The 20,937-nt window shown below is 42.4% G+C and overlaps 2 protein-coding genes across 4 annotated transcripts in view; one reads left to right on the top strand and one right to left on the bottom strand.

Moving 5' to 3' along the window:
• Positions 1-1,583, bottom strand: part of ZNF592 (zinc finger protein 592) — a 43,579-nt gene extending 41,996 nt beyond the window's left edge. The window contains exon 1 of the mRNA XM_019640057.1: positions 627-1,583. The gene's annotated coding sequence lies outside the window, so the exon portion shown is untranslated. The remainder of the gene's footprint in view (positions 1-626) is intronic.
• The window catches only part of SEC11A (SEC11 homolog A, signal peptidase complex subunit), a 50,919-nt gene continuing 30,472 nt past the window's right edge, over positions 491-20,937 (top strand). Inside the window, exons 1-4 of one of the 3 annotated variants that reach the window (XM_019640063.1) lie at positions 491-565; positions 1,608-1,783; positions 2,908-3,083; positions 5,143-5,525. Coding sequence is in view for 2 of the 3 variants with exons in the window: in XM_019640062.1 (XP_019495607.1) it covers positions 16,767-16,817 (51 nt within the window). In the remaining variant the exon portion in view is untranslated. Of the gene's footprint in view, positions 566-1,607; positions 1,784-2,907; positions 3,084-5,142; positions 5,526-16,654; positions 16,818-20,937 lie in introns of those variants that run through there. The other 2 variants (XM_019640062.1, XM_019640061.1) reach the window with 2 other exon arrangements.

The raw sequence follows: 20,937 nt of genomic DNA, 5'->3' as shown, positions 1-20,937 counted from the left end.
CCCCGGCCCGGCCCCGGCCTTCGTCCCGCCCGAGGCGGGCTGCGCCGCGCGGGCCCCACGGCGGCGGCGGCGAGCGGGGCTGGACCCGGGACCCCGGCCCGCCAGTCCCGCGAGCACCCGGCACGGCTCGACCCGACGGCTGCTCCCTGAGACCTGGGCCTGTCGTCCCGTGACGCGCCTCCCGGGCGAGGGCCTTCGGTGGGGCCGAGGTCGCCCACTAGGGGGACGGGGTCTGCCTGCGCCGCTGTCTCGCCCGGGCGAGTGCCTCTGGAGCCGAGACGGCGCCCTCCTGCTGGCACGTAGCGGGGCCTAGCGAGGGGCGGTGGTGACGGGAAGCAGGGTGGCGTGCGCCTGGCACTTAGTAGGAGCGCCCCGAGTGTCTGGTCAGCGCCGGACGGACGCGGGGCTTGCACGCAGGCTGGGAGGTGCGGGGCGCTCGGACGTGCTGCCTCGGGGTGGGGGGGGGACCGTGGGACGAGCCTCGCGAGCCGGGCTTGCGACGGGCGCCTCTCAGAGGTGGACCGGGACCGCTCTGAGTTCCTGGGGAAGCTATGACTGTGCAAAGGTGAGAGGCGGGCAGAAGGCCAGGGCAGTGGCCGGCGGGGCGCTCTAAGAACCCAGCGTACCTGGAAACAGGCGGCACTGAGGGTGGCGGCTAGGTCAGGGTGTAGGAGCACGGAGGGGAGGCCCTGGTGTCTGGCGCCGAGCTCCCGCTGCTCTCCGCGTGAGGGGTGGAACTAAGTTTCCGCCACTCGGGTAAGGAGTATGTGGTGGTGAAGCAATGAAGGCAGTACCGGGTGGTGATTCTTTGCAGAAGTTTGGCAGGAGAGAGAGAGAGAGATAGGGGCAGTGACAGTAAAGGGCAGAGGTGCTTTGTTTTGTTTCGTTTCCATTTGAGGAGGCGTTTCCATTTGAGGAGGCGCTCTCAAATTAAGGAGCTGAGAGAAAGGAAGAAGAGAGAAGAGAAGGGATCATTAATGGTGCAATTATCTCCGTAAAGGAAATGGCGATAGGGATGGGAAAAGGCACTGCTTCTTCCTACCAGACTTAATGCGTGAAGATAAAAATATTCTGAGGTGGGGAGGCCTACATACTGAACCCTGCATGTTTCCATGGTTCAGCTGTCTGGATGACCTCAAAGTCCTCCACAGGCCTGCTGGAGTCACTGTCCTTTAAAAAAAAAAAAAAGTGCAATTGCCCCAAACGCCTATTCCATTTAAAGTGGGAAACCAGCATACCTGAAATATCTCCAAAGATTTGTGGGGGAACTTATGTTTCTCTAATTATCACTGACACCAATTTCCTATTTCTGAAAAGTACTCTATCGTGCTCTATTAGGAAATTTGTCTCTATACTCTGGATACTACCCCATATATATTCCCCCCCAAATACAGAACAGTATGCGAAAACAAGCAAAATGCCCAGTGTTATGTGATTGTTAAATAATTATGCTTTATTTGTAGCCATTAAAAGTCATGTTGAAGAAAAAGATTAAGATGATATAATACCAGCTTATAATATATAAATATACATACATGTATCATGCATAGATAAAAAATGGGATTTTTTTCTTCTTCTGTAACTTCTGTATTTTCTTATTTTTACAGTACATTAGTGTTGCTCTTAAAGTCAGGAAAAAAATGGCAAGCAGAGATGGGCTAGTTGAGGAGGCCACCCTAGGCAGAAAGAACAGTGCAATCAAGGCCGCAGAATGAGAAATGCATGGAGTGTTCTGGAAACACCCAGAAGTCAGTTTGGTTGGAGCGCAGGATTCCTGTGGGAGGTGAGTGAGTCTGGAAAGGTAAGCCAAGGCTATAGGCCTGAATGCCAACCTGAGCCCTTTGTAATTCGCAGGCTGGGAATAACCCCTGGAATTTGAACTGTGTAGATAAATTTCAAAGTAAATTTTCCTGTCCCCTCTTACTGAGATTCTGGATCTCAGCCCTTCTATCATGATGATATTTGGACATTTGATTGACAGACAGCAATGAGGTAGGAGCAACAGTTTTTGCATTCTGCACTTTCAGAGAAAATTAGCAAAGAGCAAGCATGAAAGGAAGAAGGAATGTGCGCCGTAAACCAGTACTTTGCAAACTTTTTTATTTTTAGAACTTCCTACAATTTGACTGTTTTAAGATTCCATACACAAGTGATATCATATAGAATTTGTCTTTCTCTGTCTGACTTATTTCACTTATAGCATAATGCCCTCAAGGGCCATCCTGTTTTTGAAAGTGGCAGGATCTCCTTTTTTTATGGCTGAATAATATTCTCTGCAAGCTTTTTTGATGGTGGCCCTCATAAAAAATACATTCCACATGTCAAGCCGGAATGTATACACGCTTGAGCACAAGCACACACACCTCTGAGACAAAAGTTTCCTGAAATACTACCCTTATTTTATGCAATACATGCTGATATTTTCTTTTTCTTTTTTTTTTTTTTTGTCCTACTTCAAGTTCATCTTTATTTTAAGGGGGATTTTTTTTATGCTTTTAACAGCTTTATTGAGGTGTAGTTGACGTACAAGAAACCACGTATACTTAAAATGTACATTTTTATTTTGACATGTATACAACCATTGCACGCAGATATTTTCAACTTTATTATTTTTATTTCTTTTTAAATACTGGTCAGGATCTACTACATTGATTTTATGACCCACTATAGGGTTACAAAACACCTTAAAGCACATTGAAAAGAGGCTATGTTTGCAGTTCTCGTTTAAATAGCCATACAGGCTGTGACCCTAAGCATGCCGGATTTACCTGTCCCAGAAATCAACAGGACAGTGGGGGAGGGAATAGAAGGATTGGCAGAAGCCATGTTTGGGTTCTTCTTCCCTTCAGTAAATACTTCTTGATATCAATATGTCTCGGGAGCCATAATGTTTTCTTCTTTGTCTAGATTGAGATACAGATTGGACTTGATAAAAGGCTCAAACTCCCGCCTGCAAACCAGAGACAACTTTTCATTTGAATGAACAGAATCACGGACTGAAATATAAGGGACAATAATGTGTCTTGATTGTGACAGTACATAGAGGCCATCTTATCCACCACTGTTGGAGTATTACAGGGACAGTGAGTACCATCCCGTTCTTATAAGTTTGGAACCAATGAAAAAATGAAAATATCAACTTTATTACCAATAAAGCTAACATGAAGAGTGTGGCTTGGATAATAACCAATAGGCTTTTTAATATTACCTGAATTAAAATTACCTTCCCCCAAACTCCAACCTCCGCCGTGTAGAAGCCTAGCAACTTTAACCAGGTGAGAGAAGATTGTGCTCTCTCTGAGGGCAGGCAGATCCAAATTCACCAATTAGTTAAGTCACTTCTTCTAGAAGAACCAGGACAAATTCTCCCCTACCTGTCCTCCTATGAAAACAGAAGGATTAGGGAATAAGGATTTATCCATGCCCAAACATATTGGACCTGGCCCAATAGTGTATCAGTTAATTGGAAAAGTATTTTAAAGGAGTGAATTATTAAAAAAGACATATACACACTTTAACATTTCATTTTCAGTTAAAAACTATTAGAAATGACCACTTACCAATTTTTCTATGTGAGGCCAAACCTTTTCTTTGAGCAGGAGTGCTGATTAGAATTCCTGAGCTGTCTTTCTTACCTAAATCATATCCATGGTGATGTATTTTCTATGCTTTCCAATTTGTTTGTTTAAACTTGACTGAGGACTTAAAACCTCTTACAAAGCAGTATAAGTAGAGGCTTCTTTTTTTTTTTCTTTTTTTTTTTTTATTAGGGTGGCAATGGTTAGTAAAATTACATAGGTTTCAAGGGTACAGTTCTGTAATACATAATCTATATACCACATTGTGTGTTCCCCACCTGGAGTCAGTTCCCCTTCCATCACCATATATTTTAAAGTCGTCTTCCAAAAAAAAAAAATCCTTTGTAATCATCTCACACACATTGGCTTGACAGTAATTTTCAATTGGTCTTTAGCTAATATTTCTGAAGCATTCAACTGGCATTTCATCGAAACAACTTTCTTTTCATGCTTATGTTTCATCTGTTTATGTAAATTTTCATTAAATTCTTTATAATCTGGCATACAGGTGTCATAAGCAGGTTTAGGACCAAACACAACAGACTCTTGTTAGGCATCTACCTCAGCTGGTAGGAAGACATGTGTAGGTATTCCAGAGATGAACCACTACTCCAAAGCCTTCGGCGGCCATGGGTGGTAGTCAGTGTGTTTATTTGGAGGAAACAGAAAGTGTCGATTCCAGAGAGTCCATTAAAAGGAGAACTGTTATTGCTCATAGACTAGTATGACCAACTCTGTGTGCATATATTTTAACATTTTTCTTCCATCATTTATCCATTTTATAGATGTTATTGATATTCAGGACAGTGTCAAACACTATGGTAGGCCCTGAAGATGCATAGCTGATTGAAGAGGAAGAAACTGATATGTAAACTGGATGGAGAAGCATTGGAATATTGTGCAAATCCCTTTACCTTCTCCCTACCCCACCCCCTCAAAATCGCTGTCCCTCCATTCCCAGTTGAGCTCAAAATGGCTTTAAATGGCTTAGGGTTGTTGTGGCTATCAAAGAAGTTCAAATGGCAATACTACCTACAACTTTAACTATATACATACATATATATATATATGTGTATATATATATATATCTGTATATATATATATATATATATTCCTTATGTACTTTCCAATGCTGATGAAATGACGCAGGTGGTACATTCAGAGAAAGCTGTGGCAATGTAACTTGGTATAATCCTTTTAAAAAGCAATTTGAGAGTACTTCTGAAGAGCCTTAATAGAGATGTGACTCATCAGTACCACTCCTAGAAACTTTCCCTTGAGACATAACACTCCCAAAAAGAGAATGGCCCCATGCACAGCAATATTTGCTATATAGCCTTGTTTTTGATAGTGAAAGTCTGAAACATGAATGGTTAAGTAACTTATGGTACATAACATTGTGTAACTTACCATTGAGTATTCAGACAAAGGGTCATTTAGAAAAACATTTAATTACATATTAAATGAAAAAAGATACTATTTGCTCAACTTTGCTAAGGTTCACTGGATTGTACACTTTAAAAGAGTGAATTTTGTGACTCCTGTCTCAATTTTTTTTAAAAAGGTACAATCTGCATTTGTGCTTTTGTGTCAGCCAAGATCAGCATCGAAACGTGTAACTGAAGAGAGTTAATAAATGGACAGTGTACAAAGTTGTCGGCAGGGGTGAGGGACGCCAGAAAGACGAGCATCTGCTGAAAAGCCATTGTCGACCATAGAGGGGCACAGAGATGGAACCAGAGCTCAGTGAGAGCAATAGCTGAAGGAGAGCAAAGATCAACAGGAACTTAGAGGAATACGGCCCTACTTCTCTCTCTCTCCTGCCCTCAGATCTCATACCTCCCACTGGCTGAAGCCAAGAGGAAGACCAAGGGCAAATGAGCACACATGTCCTAAAAGGTCAGCCCTCGAGAAGGATGGAGAGACAAAGGCAGAATTATCTAGCAGGTATGTGATCATGTGATCCTATAACAATGTGAGAACTGTCTAAGCATATGACCAAGGACCTTAAGGGAACCTGGAAAACCAGTGTTTCTAGAGATACCAAGGGGAGATAGCGAGAGAGCAAGTAGGCAAGGAAGATTGTTACCTCAGGCTGAGACAAGGACGAGGGCCAGAGAGGAAATGTTTTTTTTGATCAAATACTAAACTAGAGTCTGAGCTCGGGAAGAGGTTATAGGAGATATGTATGAGCTACATTAGACCAGAGCATTACAAGTTATTCCCCCCTATTGGTTATCGCCCTGTATTTCTCCTTCCTAGCTAAGCCTCATGACTTGAACAAATAATTGTTTAGTACCTATCATGTGCCCTGGAGATTGAGGGAACAAAAGTAACATCCTTTCTCTAGTGGCGTTTCCATGCTGGTGAGGAGAAACAAGACATTAGATGAGTAAATGTGTCAAGGATGGTAAATGCTAATAAAGAAAAGCACAGGAGAACAGGGAAATAATATTATGCCCATTCTACTTAGAAACCTTTTGGTTTAGACCACACATGCCCACACACACCTGAGCTCCTGCATAAGTTAGGCCTTCAGTATTTTTCACCTGCACTAAGATCATAATATCTTCAACTCATCTTCCTGCCTGCAGCACCCTCCAAACAGTCCTCTACTCTGCTGTGACAACCTTCCTGAAATGAATCATGTCAGCACCCTGCTTGAAATCTCTAGTGCTCTTATTTGCTTGGAATGTGGAATACCATCTAACCTTCCTATCATGTACCTTTTCTTGTCATCTGCATCCCTCACTTGCCTCTACTTCTCTCATTCTCCTTTTCTCCTATCACTAATTGTCTATTGATTGTGCCACACTGTCTCTCCTTCCTGTACCTTTGCCCGCACTGCTCTTTCGTGCTCCCACACCCTCTGCCTCCTCCCCAATTTGGCAATCCTGTCCTCGTTCTCAGCCCATTAACTGTCATCTCTTTGGTCACCCTTCCCTGACCTTCCCGGGACTGAGGGAGTATCTTCCAGCTCCCTCCTTTGTGTTATCAGCATGTCTTCTAGGTGCCCCTGAATGTAATTATCATACCATATAACCTTATCTCTTAGGCCTAGGTGTACAGGATTGGATTAACCATAATCCATGGGTCAGGACCCTATATTCATTGGTTCATGTGTGATCCTCTTTTGTTACTTATAATTCACTGTAAAAACTAGAATTGACAACTTACATATATGCCCCCACCATTGCTTAATCTTTTATGTAATGTTTTCTTGCTTTTAATAAATATTTTATTTAAAAAAAATATTTTACTAAAAATAAAAAATTAATTTTAAAAATTACCCTAACTTTATAACAATTTTAAACTTAAAATATCTTGCGTCTTTAAAAAGTTGAGGTTGAATTTGTTTATATATATTTATTAGCTATATGTATTTCTTCTTTTGTGAAATATCTTTTCATATCTTTTTGCCAATTTTTCTATTGGTTTATCCTTTTCCCATTTTCAGGATTTCTTTACATGTTCTTTCAGTAATCCTTTGCAGTTTTTCCCTTGGAATTCAAATACACAGAAAAAGGTGATTTTTTTTTTCTGTTTTCAAAAATTTATGTATATGTATTTACACACATACAAAAGTATATGTGGGTATGTATAGACATGCATACACATTTCCAAAACATTGTTAACTTTAGTTGTTTTCTTTATTAAAAGACTATTATTCCCCACATACTATCCTAAGACTTCTTTTTCACTTTTCATGTTATGTTGCTAAAATTTACCTCAGGCTTGTTTCATGTAGTTGAGTTTATTTATTGTGGCTGCTGTACACTTTTCCAATGTGTGAATATGCTAATATTACTTTAATCCCTCGCAGCAAATGCTCTTGGTACACTATGTTCTTCCCTTTGGCCCACCTCTGATTTTAGCCAAATATGTGGTATCCGGTTTCCTGGGTGCTCAGTTACTGACAATTCCCACTACAAGTGCTAGGCCTTGGCCTCTCCAAATTTCTGCTTCAGGGCCTTTTCAAAAGCCACAAGCGCCTTCTAAGCCCCCTCACAGGCACAGCCTGACGGTAAAGAGAGCTAACCCTCAACCAATGGAGAAGATGAGCCAGGAGGAAAATGCTCCAGACTCCCATCCTTCAGATGGGCAATTCTGGGAGAGGCATTTTGTCTTCTTCTCAGGTCTCCATGAATCACGCCCCTACGTAGACTTGTCCTCCCCTGCCTCACTCTCCTCCTCTCCCTCACTCTTGCTGTCTGAGATCACTTCCCAAATAAACAAACAGCGCCCAAGTCCTTGTCCCAGCCTCTGCTTTAGGGGAACCCCAAGCAATACAACCAATTGCCTAAGAAGGAACATTTGGGTTGCTGCAGGTTTTTGCCCTTGCAAAAGTGCTACTGAAAATGTTCATGTAAAACCCATGGGTGCACAAGTACAAGAATTTCTCCTGCATGTTTACATTGGAGTAAAATTGCTGGATCAGAGACTAAGGCTCAAGTTTATCTTGTCAACTTTGAACTTTACAAAATAATGCTAACTGTTTACCAAAGTGGTTTTTACCAATTTACAGTTCCAACAACATTGTATGTGAGATCCTATTGATCCACATCCTCATCAACACTTGGTATTGTCAGATTTCTTGATTTTCACAACTCAAATAGATATCAAGTGGAATCTTGCTGTGGTCTCAGTTTGTACTTCTTAATGAGGTTGAGTGTGTCTTTTTTTTTTTTTAAGATTTTTTTATTGGGGAATTGGGGGATGGGAACAGTGCTGGGGAATTAGGGGAAGGGGAACAGACAAGTTGCTGTCCTTTTTGTTCCTCAGTAAGTTGTGGAGGACGTTGCTTCACTGGCCCAAGTTGGCACCATCATTGCGCTCTTCCCGGGCGAGGCCGATCAGTCGCCGGCTTCTGGACGGCCACTCACAGCCACTGCTGGCCGCTCACGCTGGCTGCTGGCTACATACGGTAGCCCATGGCAACCCACTGCCAAAGGGGCTGCAGCCTACGCAGTCGCCAGCAACTCACGGCAGCCCAGCTCCAGGTTGAGCTGTTGTTCAGCATCTTAGCTGTAGAGGGCAGTGTCACTGGCCCTCATATGTGGGATCCGAACCGGGGCCCTCTGGCATCCGAAACCAGCTCTTAACCACCGCGCCACTCGGCAGGCCCGAGTGTGTCTTTCTATATTTATTGACTATAAATGTTATATCTCCTGGGAAATACCTATTCATAGCATTTGCCCACTTTTCTATTGGTTGATTGTTCTTTCCTCATTCATTTTATTAATGGGATTTTTTTTTTAGAAAATACTTATGAGTTTGAGCCAAACTGATAACTGCCAAGACGCAAAATCTCAACAGAGCATGGCAGTTTTGCGGCTTCATTTTATTAATTCTTTGACAGTTATGGTTTTTTTCCCTTTGGAACTCAGGTAGTCAGAATTGAACTAATTATAATTGTCACCTAGTGTGACTTTTTTCCTGGTTACAGAATTAATGCATGCTTGTTGTAAAGGAAACATGTAAAGCATACAGACATGTGTAACTTCAAGAAAGCCTCCTTTACTCTCAGTTCCACCCTACCTCCAAACAGGAATCACTTCCATAAATAATTTCTCATCCCATATTTTGGGGATTTTGTCTTCACATCTCTCTCCCAAATTAGGCTGATAGTTTCTCAAGGGTAAGGACGTGTTCTCAGCCGCAGGCACAGTGTCTGGCCTAGGTCAGGAATGTAATATGTACATTATTGAATGAACTGCTACAAGGTGGATTAGAACAGAAGTTTTGAAATTATAAGAAGATAAGTTTGGAACAGAAAAATGTGAGGTAGTATTGGTAATGTGCTGGGGCTTGATTACTGAGCATGTTGGCCGTTGGGACAGAGGGTTTGATTTTTATCTTGGAGGCAGCCAATCAGAGAGGCATGCAGGACTTTTTAGGTGGAGGGAGGTTACTTGTCCCTATGTTTTTACTAGATAGAATTAAAACAAAACCTTGACAATCAAGTCATCTGATGGCAATGTACAGGGTATGAGGGGGAGGAGGTTGGTGAAAATGAAACTGAAGACAGAAAAATGAATGAATCAAGAAGTTATTAATTTTTTTTGGACATAGACTCCTATGAAAATCTCATGAAAATGATGCCTTCTTTCAGAAAAATAGACATGAACCCAAGCCCATGCACTTTTTAAGAACCCGTTGATTGGTGAGCTGTTCTAAGAGTGAAAAAAGAACCTGAACCATGATGGCAATATGTGTTCATTCCTTCAGGCACATTTACTGATCTCCAGCTATAAGTGAGGCTCTGTGCTGAGTGCTGAGAACAGACCCTGTCAGTCTGAGGGGTGGGCCACAGAAGGGCATGGTGGTCAAGGGCACAGACGCAGCCTAACTGTCTGGTTTAAAATCCTGCCAGGTGAGCTGGGCTAACATACTAAAATCATCTGCACTCCACATGTATTTTACAGACAGTACTATCGCCACCATCATTTTTAAGGGAATTCTCATAAAGCACTTAGAATTCATGGCATGCAGGGAGATCTCTGCAGAGCCTTAGGAAGAAACCTGAGTGAAAAGCAAGAGGGGGAAGCAGAGAGCATGGGCTTGATTTTGAGAACTTTAGCTAAAATGGAAGAGGAGAGAGAAGGCAGTGACTAGAGGGGAAGAGAGAGCAAGAGAGATCTTCTCTTTTTTTAAGGTGGAAGAGATCCTGCATGTTGTGGAGTAGGAGAGGCTGAAGACACATCGCCGGTGATCTGTTCTTCCCCTAAGGGTGCCCAGATGGCACGAGGCGAGGGCTGTAAGGCAAAGGTGCAGGGCCTGGCTTTAGCTAGGAAGCCACTTCCGCTTGTGAACTGGATGGGAGGAGTTGAATGTGGTGTGGCTGCAGGTGCTGGCTCTGAAGTAACCACAGGCTAACGAGAAGGAATGTCACCAGTGTCACCCCCCCGGGGGGGGGGGGAGTAAAGAGTGGTGGTTGGTGGGAGGTCTGAGGAGAGAGATAAAGTTGTGACATACATTTTAAAGAGGGGCTTGTTAGTGACTAGAGAAAGGAGACGAGATTGCCAGGAATTATTCAAGGCCAGTAAATTTATAGGAATACTGACTGACCTGCCTGGCTAGATAATTTCTGGTGGTAGTGGGAGCTGCAGGAGGAAAACATCAAAAGAAGGGGTGGTGAGTGCTGAATGTCACCAAGTTGAGCTCAGGAAGGATGGGGACAGAAAGGGGACTGCTGGGTTTGCCAACTGACTGGTCCTTCTGAAGTAGTGTGTTGAGGATCACTATTGTGTTGGAGCAGATGACACATAGCAGAAAAGAAGAGAGAAAGAATGGTGAAGCAGTAAACCATGTGCGATCCAAGAACGCTATGAAAGGCAAGAGAAGAGTAAGACACTAACCAGAAAGAGCAACTGAGTCAAGTGAGGCGTGTTTTTCTTTCTAAAAGTCAGGTGATATAGATTTAGGTATAGATATAGTCCTGTACCACAGACCAGCAGAAAAGCTGGCATGACTGAGGAGGAGAAGGAATACTTCTGTTGGCACTGAGGGAAGGAAGAAGAGACGAGTGTACTTAAGATCAGTGTTTATTTAGAATTATTCTTCCCACTCACATATATAAGCAGATACACTTTTAAAGTTGGCATGATTGAGAAAGTGCCACTTTACATAGAAGAAAGTTTCAGCCAGAGAACTGAGCTGATATTTCCGTAGTGAGAGAATTAATTGGACACAGCAGAGAAAGTCACAGCTGAAGACTCAGGACATTTGTGTGACCAACTGATTCACCCCACCCTCTACCCGCACAGTCGCTTCTTGGGAGAATCTGCCTTCCCCTAATTCAAGGGAATGGAGGAGAAAACAGATGCACATATTTATTACAATTATCAACTGGAGGCATTTGTGATGTATTTCTCATCTATCAATATTTTCCCTTAGGCAAGTTCAAAATATCTGCCTAAAGAACACACTCCGTTTCTTTTTGCCAAATTCCCACATGCAACAAACACAGAGAAAACCCAAACCAAACCACAGGCCAAAGGGAACTGGGTAGTGTTATGATCAGGTCACAGGCTACGGCCCAAGACACAAACTGAGAGCTGTGGTGATTAACTGAAAAGATAGGACCCGAGGGCAGGACACGGAGCAGGCCCTGTTGCCACACCAAAGTCCTAGCCCCAGAGATCACACCAAAAGCAGTGGAGAAAATGCCAGGGCTCCAGGGCACCCAGTTGACCAGGAAAAGAATGCAAAAGCAGATCTGAGCAGGAGGAGGTAGCCACCCAACCCAGATTGCACATTCACCCTCAACATGCCCACAAGTACAATTTTAAATGGATCTAGTAGCCATACTGAAAACACAGAAAAGAAACAGGTGAAATTAGGTTTAATATATTTTCTTTAACTCGCTATATCAAAAGTATTATCATTTCAGCTTGTAATCAATAAGACCAATAGTTCACATTCCTTTTTTCATACTGTCTTCAAGATCTAGGGTGTATTTCATACTTGTCGCACATCTCGGTTCGGACTAGCCCCATTTCCAGAGCGCCATGGCCCACGTGGCTAGTGACTTCTGTGTCCGGCAGCACAGGCTGAGAGAAAGCCATACTTAACGTTTTGGCATTAAAGTGTTTTGTATGTATTTTTAATTTTCTTTCCTTTTTTCTTTCTTTCAAAACATGTTGAGTTGGGTAAGGCTGGATTTTGAAGGAAGTAGGAAAAAACATATTCTGAGAGTCTCTACTTTGATACTTTAAATATTTCAGGTCCAGCTCTCCCAGTCAATTTTCTTTCTATGCCCTGGAGATGCCGTTCCCCCACTCCCCACCCCCATGGTGCATAGAATCCCTCGAGAAGATAAACAAGGCAGGGGAATGTAATGCAGGTGCTTGCTACCAAACATTCATTCTATTTACTCATTCCATCAGTTCTTTTCACAACAGTTACTAAACATCAGCTATGGGTCAGGGACTGGGCCTAGGGCTAGTTTTACAGCATATGCCCTGGCTTGTGAAACCTACAATTTAGCAGAAAAGGAGACATAGAACTACAATAAAATGTAGTACATGTTGTGATAGGGGCAGGATGAGGGGCTGAGGGGCTACCTATGAGAATAATTTCACCATCTTGGGAGATAAGAGACGGCTTGTCGGGTGGAGCAAGGAATGAAAACTGAAGGAAGATGGCTAAGAAAAGTGAGAAGGGAGGACTGGAAAATGCTGGAGGCAGAAAGAGCAGCTGTAGGGAAGGCAGAGAAGCCTTTTGTGGAACTGAAAGAAGGTGTGGTTGGGGCGTCCAGGGTGAGAGGTAAGACTCCCACATGTAATGCTCTGGCAGCCTCACTTGGAGGTGGAAGGCAGGATATTGACAAATCTGGAATGGGCAGGCCCCACACAGAAAGTACTCCACCCTCAAAATATTCCCTCATCAGTTCAAGTTCACTAGTTACAGACTCAAATGGGTTAACGAGCTGTTCCTTATGAAAGCAAGAATCTCTTGTATTGTGATAATTCTCTTTTCAGATGTCAAGCCTTGAAGCCTTATTTTTTGGTTAGAAAACTAAACATGATTGAAGTTCCATGTAATGAAAGACATATAAAAGTGCATATAAAATACAGGAGTGGAACGAATGAAGAGTTGTTAACTCTACCAGGGGGAGGTCTGGGTAGGCTTCGCACAGCAGATGACCCATAAGCAGGGACTGAAAGAAGAAGTCGGAGTTTGTCAGGCCTCTAAGTTGAATGACATTCTTATAATAATAACTATTATTTACTAAGCATCAGGCTGTATTCTAGTGGTTTACATTCTTAGCTCACTTGATCACCATAAAAAAAACCCCAGATATCATAATCCCTGTTTACAGATAAAGAAACTGAGGTACAGAGAGGAAACGGAACTTGTCTAGCGTCACACAGTTTGTAAGGGATAGAGCAGTTTGGCTCCCGAGCTCACTTCATTAGCCCCTCTGTCATATCCTGGGGCTGTTATGCCCAGGATTGTGGGGTGAGGAGTTGGCTAGGAAAGACAGAGATTACACTGATGGAGGGAGGCAGTGGCCAAATCATGCAGTTTCAACATGAGCACCTTGAAGACAGATTCATAGTAGCCTTTAGGTAACTTTTTTATTACTTGAGTGCATATATAAATGATTGCTAATGATCTTATCTTTGAATGTGGTTACGTTAAGAGAACATTATATTCAAATCCAGATTTACACAAGCCACATATCCGCGGTGATTCACTGCCTCAACAGATTCCCATAGGATCCCTTAAGTTATCAAGAGGAGCCAATCCACTGTCATTAAGCTCTAAGATACAAAAGCTCAAAAGGCAAGTCACCAGTTACAGGGGAGAGGCTAGGGCTGCCTCCACTCTCGGCCTTTCACCCACAGGAGCTTCATAGCCACAACTCGCTCTCTCCGCTCTAAGAATCTATAAAACAAACAGCAAGGCCCCTTTCTTCTTTTAGCCACAACAGAATGGCCAAACAGGAAATTGGTGCCCGTTCCCCCCCACCACATATACACACATACCAACCCAGAAGGCTGGTGCTTCCTTCCTCCAGCTGCCCCTGCAGCTGTCCAGGACTTTTTAAAGAGCTCTCCAAAAATCTTCTAGGGAGACTTCAGTGACTCTAGTAATCTCTGCACAGGAGGCACCTTTGATTTTTGGGAATGAGATTTCTTCCTGACAATCCATGCCATACAGAGCTGCTGCATTTTTAAAAACCATGTTCTCTGATGTCCATAGCTATTGGGTTGGTAGACAGAAAGTCCCATCTCTTTGGCCCCTGACCTGACTTTGGAGAGGCTGAATAGATGGGTCCTCCCCGCAAACCTAGATAGAGCCTTTTGGGAGGTGGCACCAGGGGAGAGTTAAGCTTCCAGTGTGGCCTGTCACTAGCCTGCCCTGATAGATCTGGGCCACTTCCTTTCCCAGTAGGGTCATAGGGGGACCTTCTCCTTCCACCCACCACTTCCTTCATTCTGAAGGTCAAGGAGAAACTAGTGAGATCATGGTTATTTTGAACAGCGTTTTAAAAAATGGAGTCGAGTTTGCTCTGCTGTAGACACCCTTAATTTGTACAGAAGTGATTAACTGGGGCTCAATTATAATGACAGACTTCCTTAGCCCTGAGCATTTAGATTGGACATCAGTTTAAACTCACTTCTTGTTTTTAATAACTACTGACATTTATTGTGCACTTACCATTTGTCATCCATTGTGCCAACAGCTTTACTAACATGTACTATTTTGTTTAATCTTCAAATGATGTAAATTATTTTTTATTCCCACTTTACACACCAGAAAACAGGATAAAAAAAAAAAAGTTAACCAAGTGGCGCAAGATCATGCAGCTAGTGAGTGGTTGATCTGATTCAAAGCCAAGTGTGTCTGACTTAACCTCTATAACAGGGTGCCTCCTTCAGGCAGGCCAGCGGACTATATATGAAGGAAAATACCAGACGTGCCATTGTGATTGACGGGGACCAAGAGACTTATGTATTGGGAAGATTGGCAGCCCAGTGAGCAGAGAAAATAGCACGTCAGAGTCCCACATTTGGAAAATTTAATTCCATAGGCTTTATGTCTTTATCTAGTCTGGGGTCAACTGTCCTAAACATCTGAATTATTTTTATAAGAGAAGTTCTTCCCCAGCTTTGCAGGGGAACCGCACTAAGCCTTTGCAGATCTACCCAGTTTATGTTCCTCTCCTGGTCCTATTCCTTCCTAATGCATTCTTTTCTCTCCAGTTCTTTCTCACTCAGTCTTGTCTTTTCCTCAAGAGTGCAAGCTCCCGAAGAGGAGCCTGAGTGTTAGCCATCTCCCCACAACTAACTCCATTTTTAATTTGTGCTTGACGTTATGCTTCCTCTTTTATAATGCAAAACTGGTCCAGTTGTAGCGCAGTTTCCCTCAGAAGTCTCCTCTGACGAAGCCCATGCCTGGAAGATTCATCTTCTCTGAGTTTCTATAGCATATATAAGTTAGCAGTTATACCTTAACTTGTCTCCTCTCATAAAGATACTTTTTGTGTGTGTGTGCTGCAAATAATACTGAAAGCTATATCTTCGGCCTTTTAATTTGATAAATCCTCTTTCAGCCTTGAGCACACGCTGCGGAGTCCAGGTTGATCTGAGTGACGATAATCCTATCCTTAAGAGTCTTGCTTGATGCATCTGTCTGGGAGGGCTGGGCCTCCAGGTCTTTGAGACCTCCATTCATTCATTTGACACTTTTTTTTTAGTGTTTATTTCATGTACGTTGGTGGGGGTAAAAATATAAATGAGAAGATCCTTGTCCCCCAATGTGAGATGAACAATATTTTGAAAAAGATAGAAATAATAGCAAGAGACCAGCGCTAGTCCTTTTTGTCCTGGGTACATAGTAGGAGCTTCAGCCAATCAAAGCAAAGGCTGTTTATAGTATTGACATAAGTCAGCAAGAGAAGGGTCACATTAAGGTGCAGGAAACAACAAAACCAGGAGGTAGAGTTCAAGGAGGCAGCCAGATCCCGTTAGCGAGGTCAAGTTCAGGGAGAAAGGGACTTAATGATTACCCGCACCACTGGTGGTCTCATTACTCTATTGCATGGTTTGGCTGTTTTCTAATCGTACCAGTTTTTTTCTTCAACCAAAAGTTCCGTCAACTCCTGAGAGATTCAGGTAGTGCTTTCACAGTCTCTCGCATTCTCCGCTCTTATGGGAAAAGCACTTATTGAAACCACCTCCGCTGTCAGTTTCCTGTAACGCGGGAGACCGGCCCCACTAGAAACCGCAAGGTCTTGCGACGAGTCCATGGCCACACCCAGACACACGGCGGGGCCGGAGACACAGCTCCCTATTGGCCAGGCGTGTACGAGGACCCGCTTTCCGGAGGTTGCAGGGCGGCCTCCCCTTTAACCCCCGGGTCGACGCCTCCCTGAGGGGCTGCGGGGGTGATCGCGGAAGTGTGCTCCGGTCGGTTCTCAGCAGGCGAGGTCTGGAGCGGGACAACCCTACTACAACGAGGCCATGCCGGGAGGCTGGACCAGGAAGTTAGCGAGTCCCTTTGTCCGCTCTCCGCAGCGAAGGGGCGGGCCTCTCTGGTTCCCGCCCCGGAAGCGGAAGTGAGGGCGACGCTCGGTCCTGTCCTGTCTTGTGTTAGCTTGACCCCGGCGCCAGCCGTTCCGTCTGCCGGTCACATCGCGCCCTCTCTCTTATCTGTGTCCCGCTCTCCGGCCCCACCATGCTGTCTCTAGATTTTTTGGACGATGTGCGGCGGATGAACAAGCGGCAGGTGAGGTTGGCCCCCCACTGTTTTCCCGGGCTCCCCTTTTCCCTTGGACTTTGCCACCGCGGGGTCCTGCGGACCTCTGGGCCCGTGTGTGAGGGCCTGAGCAGGTCTGACGCCTGGATTATTCCATCTCTTCGTGGACTCTGAGACCAGAGGTCGCTTTGGCCGCCCCCAATTTTTAGTCCCTAGCTAATTCGGGGCCTGCTAGGGGCGAAGCGGGTCTTCTTGTTCCATTCCTCTTAGTGAGGCAGAGGAGCTAATGGAAATCGGAGGGAGTCGGGGTTGCTTATTGTTTTAGACTTGATAAGGCGGCAAACTCAGGGTTTTTCCAGTCGCAGCGACTCACTAGGTTTAGCAGTTCAGTGCTCCTGGGGTGTTCGGGAGGGCGGTTGTAGGCCCCACGAAAGCCGGTTTGCTGCTTTCAGCCGGTCGCAACTCTTCTCGTACAGTTGGGCCAGAGCGGGCTGCACTGACTTGTTTGGCCCACCTCTGACTTAGATTTGAAACAGGTATTCTGCTTGCCCTTGAGTCCCATTTAGTGTTGAGGTGGCAGCCCTCAGAATCCTCGGGTGTACCGACCATTGTTAGTAGCACAGGGATCTTGAAATTTAGATCTTCTGATTTTGTCCATAAATCTTACTCCACCTTGAACTTCTAGATCGTGTGTCACATGGTACTGGGAATGCTTTTGTGATTAATTATTAGAAAAGGTTGCTTCTTTTCAGCTTGTGCTCCAGGTGTGTCTGTAGAGCCTAGTTTTGCCTGCCTCAGACCTTTTTACAGTATTTTGCTGCTAAGAATTAATTATCTTGATGTCCTGATTTTTCTCTTGGACTTGTATTTTGCAGTATTTATAATTACCATTTAGGGAAGTAGATAGGCAACCTCCCCTTAATCCCCTTCAGACTTTAGCTAGCTCAGTGTCACCGTCTCTTCAACATGTTTCTTAATTCTTTCAGTCATAATTGGTCATTTTCAAATTGCACAAAAAGTTTGTCTTTAAGATAACACTTCAGATCCTCTCTTGTATTGTGTTTTCCTTCTCATCCATATCTGAATTTCTAGGTGCCACAGACATTTTTCTGAAGAAATCCTTATTTTGGACCTATACTATTCATTGTACCTTATGCTAGATACAATGAAAGAAATTCAAAGGTAAATTAAGACAGACTGCCTTAAAGGAACATAAATGGGTAGAAAGTGGTTAAGGCAAAACAATAACTATTTTGAGCTCTTGCTATGTGTGAAGTGTTTTATATACCTGTGAAGCAGATAATGTTATTCTTATCATACAAATGAAGAAAATGAGCAGCATCCTAGAGCTTGGGAGGAGATGGGAGGGATTGGATAGTGTGGGGATGGGGTGAGAGAAGGTACTCAAATGAGGTTTTACCTGTACATAACATCTGGAAAAAAGAATTGACAGACACTGTAGACACTTGAGAGCTCATCACATGAAAAGAGGGAAACTAGAAATTTGGTTTTACTTTTCTATAAGTGCTGTCACTACATAACTTTTCCATTTATGCCTTAATACATACCATCAAATATTTGATTAATTGAGTTGTAATTGTTTTTCTTATGTTCATAGAGGAATCCTTTAGTACAGTAAACCCCATGCATTTAAAGTGTACTATTTGATAAGTTTTTGCAGGTACATACACCCATCCCAGTCGAGCGTTTCTGTCACCCACAAGATCCCTTGTGCTCCTTTGTAGTTCATCTCTCCTCTAGCACTTGGCAATCACCAATTTGCTTTTTATCAGTATAGATGGGTTTGCATTTTATATAAATGGAGTCACAGAGTAGGTATTCTTTTGAACTTTGATTTTTAATTGATTTTTTCATGCCTAACTCAAGACTTGTTTATTATATGTAGTGTAAATTTTTTTGGTCTGCTTCACAATTTTTAAAAATAGTGTTTTGCTACCTTCACTGCATCCTATACACGATTGCCAGGTTAATCTCCTCTCTCCTGCGGTCAAACCCTCAGTAGCTCTCCATTACCTTGTAGGTTAAAGCCCAAACCCCTTAGAAAGGCATTTGTTGTAAATTCCAGTCATTTTATATTCTGATGTTTCTCACCGTTTCAGTCTTGTCCCAGTTTATTCTTCCTACCTATTTCATATCAATGCCCCTATGAACATTGTTCTGTTCAAACTTTGTGTGTTTGACTGTCCTCAGAACTCCCCTTTTAATCTTTCTGAGTATTTGTCGACTGCCCTTACATATTAGGTGATTTCTAAAGTCCTTTTAGCTTATATACTATTTCATTTGTCTTTTCCCCTTTGGAATGTGGCTCCTTTACTGAAGTCTCAGATCACCATTTTCCTGAAGCATTTCTTAATCCATGAAGCCCTGCTTTGTAGAGTTTGCCTATTTCTGTAGTGTAAATACTCCCAACAGGGCTGATTTCAAGCTACTAACGTGACACCACTGAATGTGGAATTAGGAAGAGATATGCTAACATGCAACTGTAATTTCCACCTGATGGATAAAATAGAAAAATAAACTTCAAGAACATAGATAATAGTAAAATGAAGTAAAATTATTAGAAACTGATGAATTGAGAATGTTTATTACCTTTGTTTTTAATGTAATTTAATTGTACTAATTTTTAATAGCTAGCTTGCAAAATTGCTAAAAATTTAGCAGGTTGGCTCCAGCACCGCGCTGGTTGTCATGGGTTAGTATTTTTGATGCCCATTAAGATGGCCTCCGTGCGCAGAAAGGCCTATTTAGAGTTATTTTTCATTTGAAAAAATAATATACAATTTGTAAAAGCAAAAATTAAAAAGCTAAATTCTTGAGCTTTTAGAATCAGTTTACAAATTGTATTTAAAGCCTAGCAAAATTTAACAATCACTTTTAAGGGTCTTTGACTTTTTGGGCTAATTTACAAACTTAAACATCTTAAAAACATTAAATTTAATGAATAAATTAATTTTTTTTCCTTTTTAAGAATGTCAGTTATTCAACAAACCTCATTGCATATTATGTAATTTTTATAAATCAGGAGCTTCTTAAGTTCTCAAATGTTTCAACACTAAACTTTCTGGTTATAATACTAAATCTACAACAATGTATTATACATTTTAAATTGGAATTACAAACTTGACCTATTACTTATTATTAGGCAAATTATTTTAAATATTACAAATACTTAAAATACCAAATATTCAGTCCTTGACATTAAAATATAACACTTCCTTTAAGCACTTCTGTTCTTAATTATAAACTTTGGGAGAGGGGGTTAAAAAATGTTTAGTCACTAAGAAAATGTGCATGTCATACCAAGTAATTTTTATGTGATTTTCACATGTAATTTGTGGGATTGTCTGCTCTACTTGCTGAGACTCCTTAATGACCAGAGGATATTGGCCAGGATGTGATTAGATCCATATTTGAGCCCTGATGGGATTAATCAGACTTTCACAGAATTTGCTTCTTATTAGCTCCTCTTTAGCAATCTTACTTACTGGATTGAATTTTGCATTTTGGATTTTAATTATCTGTATGTCTTCCTGCCTAAATCTAAAGACCTTAGGCCTTCCAGAATCCTTTACCCTTTTTATATCTTCCTGTCTCTTAGGATCACTTAACTCTTAATGGCTGTTATGGTGATATCTGATTGAATTCTGGAAATCTTTGATAACTTTATTTTTAATGAATTGGCCCTCTAGTGAAGCACACAGAAACCAAGGAGATTTTTCTTAGACTTGCGCCTAATATGAGTAAATGTGCAGCAAATATGGGGTATATGCAACACAGAAGACAGATCCATTAGTTTTTCTGGTTATTGAAAACTAATCTGGTCTTGTTTAGTATCAGGAAAATCTTCCTCGCTGGCAGAGTGTCAACATTCAGTAATGAACTGCCAAGTTTCGATGTGGAAATACTAATATCAGCCTCTGTTATATACAAAAGAAAATCCTAAGTAAAATTATGTTATGAACTGCACTTATTATCCAAGGGTATGTTCTTCTTGAGCATCCAGAAACCATTCTTTATCCTACGTAACTTTGAGCGAAATCTAGAATACAGCGCCATAGTAAGGATTAAGGCATTTACCGTATTTCCCCACGTATAAGACATGCCCTTTTTCAAAAAATCTGGGGTTTAA

This window comes from Hipposideros armiger, unplaced genomic scaffold, assembly GCF_001890085.2.
Source record: "Hipposideros armiger isolate ML-2016 unplaced genomic scaffold, ASM189008v1 scaffold_48, whole genome shotgun sequence".
Taxonomy (NCBI): Eukaryota; Metazoa; Chordata; class Mammalia; order Chiroptera; family Hipposideridae; genus Hipposideros; species Hipposideros armiger.
Note: the sequence above shows the minus strand (reverse complement) of the source record. Positions and strands in the feature narration are given on the sequence as shown.